Source organism: Helianthus annuus, chromosome 15, assembly GCF_002127325.2.
Source record: "Helianthus annuus cultivar XRQ/B chromosome 15, HanXRQr2.0-SUNRISE, whole genome shotgun sequence".
Taxonomy (NCBI): Eukaryota; Viridiplantae; Streptophyta; class Magnoliopsida; order Asterales; family Asteraceae; genus Helianthus; species Helianthus annuus.
The window spans coordinates 134,785,897-134,790,303 of NC_035447.2; the positions used below are offsets into that span (position 1 = coordinate 134,785,897).

At 40.9% G+C, this 4,407-nt stretch overlaps 1 protein-coding gene across 1 annotated transcript; it reads right to left on the reverse strand.

Annotated features, from left to right (window-relative positions):
* Positions 1-1,428: 1,428 nt before the first annotated feature.
* On the reverse strand, positions 1,429-3,988 carry LOC110914246. The gene is made up of 4 exons (XM_022159052.1): positions 3,287-3,988; positions 3,096-3,167; positions 2,651-2,998; positions 1,429-1,656 (listed from the first exon to the last, which is right to left on the reverse strand). Exons 1-4 carry the CDS (start codon positions 3,986-3,988, stop codon positions 1,429-1,431), a joined length of 1,350 nt encoding a protein of 449 aa, XP_022014744.1.
* Between the last annotated feature and the right edge of the window lie 419 nt (positions 3,989-4,407).

Sequence of the window (4,407 nt, forward strand, 5' to 3'; positions counted from 1 at the left end):
TTATTACATTGGACTTGATTTTGCGAGGTGTTACATCCTCACCCCCTTAAAAGAAATCTCGACCTCGAGATTTACTGAAACAAATGAGGGTATTTCTGTTTCATCGTGGATTCAAACTCCCAAGTATATTTTGGGCCTCTACGGGCGATCCCATTTTACCTTCACAATTTGCTCATTCTTTCTTTGAATCTTTTTAACCTGTCGATCCTCGATCGACAAAGGCTTTTCAACAAACTTCAAGCTTTCGTCAATCTGCACATCCTTATGTGACATTGCTAGCGATTCATTGGCTAGACATTTCTTTAAATTGAAGATGTGGAACACGTTATGAATTCCACTAAGTTCTTCGGGTAGATTCAGCTTGTAGGCTACAGTCCCGACACGTTCAATGATCTCGAATGGTCCTATATATCTTGGGCTCAGCTTGCCCTTTTTGCCAAATCTCATCACCCCTTTCCAGGGTGACACCTTGAGTAGTACTTTATCACCAACTTCAAATTTTAGAGGTTTGCGCCTCTTATCTGTGTAGCTCTTCTGCCTATCTCTGGCAGCTTTCAAACGGTCACGGATTTGAACAATTTTATCCGTCGTCTCAAGGACTATATCAGGGCCTGATAGTTGGGTTTCTCCAACTTCCGCCCAATAAACTGGCGTTCTACATTTCCTTCCATACAAGGCCTCAAAAGGCGCTACTTGGATGCTCGAATGATAACTATTGTTGTATAAAACTCAATCAAAGGAAGATGGTCATCCCAAAATCAATAACACAAGCTCGGAGCATGTCTTCTAATGTTTGAATCGTACACTCACTTTGCCCATCCGTCAGAGGATGGTAAGCAGTACTGAAATTCAAACGAGTGCCTAGAGATTGCTGAAAGCTTTTCCAAAAATGAGATGTGTATCTCGTATCCCTATCAGAGATAATACATACTGGCACTCCGTGGAGAGATACAAGCTCATCCACATATAGCTGGGCTAGTTTATCGGAGCTATGCGTCTCCTTTACGGGTATAAAATGAGCTGACTTCGTCAATCTGTCGACTATAACCCATATTGTATCATTTCCATGTTTCGTTTTTGGTAACTTGGTAATAAAATCCATAGTTACCATTTCCCACTTCCAAGTGGGAAGTTCAGGCTGTTGTAGTAAACCTGAAGGCTTTTGATGCTCGGCTTTAACCTGTGCGCAAGTCAGACATTTAGCCACATAAGTGGCTATGGATTTCTTCAAACCCATCCACTAGTAATTTGCCTTTAGATCTTGATACATTTTATCACTGCCCGGATGTACCGAATAGTTAGAATTATGGGCTTCTCGGAGGATCTCAACTCTAAGTCCTCCATGGATTGGAACCCAGATTCTATCATTCAATCTAAGGATTGCATCATTCCCAAGTGATAACTGATTAACAGTTGCACCCAATCTTTCTACTGGAAAGTTTTCTTCCATAAGGCTTCCCTTTGAGCTGACAATAATTTCTCGTTTAAACTATTCTTTAGTTCAATGCTTTTGGCATTGATCCTAATAGGTTTAATCCTTTCTTTTCTTCTTAGCGCGTCAGCAACAACATTCGCTTTGCCCGGGTGATAGCGAATTTCATAATCATAGTCGTTCAATGTTTGCATCCAATGACATTGCCTCATATTGAGATTTTTCTGGTTAAACAAATGTTGAAGGCTTTTATGGTCTGAATAAATCACACACTTGGTTCCATATAGGTAACGCCTCCATAATTTTAGTGCAAATACAACGGCACCTAGTTCCAAATCATGGGTGGTGTAATTCTTCTCATGCACCTTTAGTTGACGTGATGCATAGGCAATGACCTTACCTCTATGCATAAGCACACAACCCATACCTGTGTGTGATGCATCACAATACACAACAAACTCTTCTATCCCTTCTGGCAATGTCAACACAGGAGCATTGCTTAACTTCTATTTAAGAATCTCAAAAGATTCTCGTTGTTTGGGACCCCAATCAAAACTTTCTATTCTTGTGAGTTAGCGAAGTCAAAGGTGCAGCAATTCTTGAAAAGTTTTCGATGAAATGCCTATAATAACCAGCCAAACCTAAGAAGCTGCGAATTTCTGTGGGCGTCTTAGGTGCTTGCCAATTCATAATCGCTTCTATCTTAGCGGGATCCACCTGGATACCACGCTCACTTACCACATGTCCAAGAAATTGGACTTCTCGAAGCCAGAATTCACATTTAGAAAATTTTCCATAGAGCTTCTCTTGCTGCAGAAGTTTAAGGATGCATCAGAGATGTTTTTCATGATAAGCTTGGCTCTTTGAATAAATGAGTATGTCATCGATGAAGATAATGACAAACTTGTCTAGATACGGCATGCAGACACGATTCATGAGATCCATGAATGCTGCAGGTGCATTAGTGAGCCCGAAAGGCATCACTAAGAATTCGTAATGGCCATATCTTGTTCTGAATGCGGTCTTGTGTACATCTTCGGTTCTGACCTTCAGCTGATGATATCCCGACCTCAAATCGATCTTTGAAAAGAAACTTGCCCCGTGAAGCTGATCGAACAGATCGTCGATCCTGGGAAATGGATATCGATTCTTGATTGTAACTTTGTTCAGCTCATGATAATCAATGCATAGACGCATTGAACCATCTTTATTTTTCACAAATAGAATAGGCGCTCCCCAAGGAGACGAGCTAGGTTGAATAAAACCCTTCTCTAATAAGTCATCCAACTGGGTCCTTAATTCTTTCATCTCGGTCGGTGCCAAACGATAAGGATCCCGTGCGACCGGTGCTGCTCCTGGAATAATATCAATTCTGAATTCCACTTGTCTATCGGGAAGTAAACCAGGTAGCTCTCCAGGAAATACGCCTGGGTATTCAGAAATAACAGGAATATCTTCAATTTTGGGCTTTGGCACATCTACCGTCACCTGTGCCATGTAAGTGACACAACCTTTCTTCATACACTTAGATGCCTTAAGCATAGCTACTTGTTCAGGCAATCCATACTGCGTATCTCCTTGAATTGTAAGTCATTCACCATAAGGAGTTTTGATAACCACTTGCTTCTTATCACAGGCAATTTGAGCTTGGTTATGAGATAACCAATCCATGCTTATTACTATATCGAATCCTGCCAATTTCATCGGTAACAAGGACAACGAAAAAGAGTAATTCCTAATGGATATAAAACAACCATCTAATAATGTTGAAGCAGTCTCTAAGGTACCATCGGCCAATTCTACCTCATATTTTATGTCTAGAGTTTTAACAGGCAGATTTAACAGTTTACAAACTTTATTGTCTATAAATGACTTATCTGCACCAGAATCAAACAAAACTCTAGCATAAATATCATTGATGAGGAAAGTACCTGTTATAACATTATCGTTCCGTACTGCCTCTCTGGCATTCATCTGGAAAACTCGAGCATTGGTTTTCTTGGCCTCTTCGGGCTTCTTCGCAAGTTTTGGGCAATTGGTTTTGATATGCCCTTTCTCGTTATAGTTGTAACAAGTTGCATTCTTTAACTCCCTGCATTCTAATGTCTTATGCCCTTTTGTCTTGCAAATTCCGCAAAGTTTAGCATGCGGGTCAATCGTGTACTTCCCTGAATGGCGCTTCCTACAGTTCTTACACTTGGGCCTGTTATCTGACTGATTTGAGTTTTTCTGAAACTCAGAACCTTTCTTTTGCTTGTAATTTCCTTTCCTTTTCTTGTCAGAGCGATGTGAGCTCTCATCTTCTCTCTTCCTCTTTCCCTCATCAGAAGTCTTAACAGACTTATTCCTTATTGCATCAAGAGTGAGGGATAAGGACAAATCCACCACGAACCTATAAGTGGTAGGCCTGGAAGCTTTAACATTTCCTTTTATTTCTGGGGCCAGACCTCCAATGAAGCGCGCTATGCGCTTAGGTTCGGGGGTAACCAAATAAGGTACAAGTCGGGATATAGCGTTGAAACTCGTGACATAAGCTTGGCAATCCAAATTCTTCATCACCAGAGTCAAGAAGTTTGCTTCAATTTTCTCTACCTCATGCTGAGGACAAAAGTTTTCCTTTATCAGTGTCACGAATTGCTCCCATGACAAGTTATAGAGTGGGATTTTCCTCGTGGCTTGGATTAACGATCTCCACCAAGCCAATGCCTCGCCTTTAAATGATTATGATACAAACTTCACAATATCCTGCTCAGCGCATCCACTGATATCCACAACGGTATCTATTTCATCAAGCCATGTCATACAATCTATGGCACCCTTTTCGCCTGTAAAGTCCCTTGGCTTGCAAGAGACGAAGTATTTGTAAGAACAGGTCTTTGAACGTGGTTCTTGATTAAGCACAATTTGCTTAGACGACAAACTTTTCTGATTCGACGAATACCGAGAATCGTCTTTCGTTGATGTATGAGTTTTGG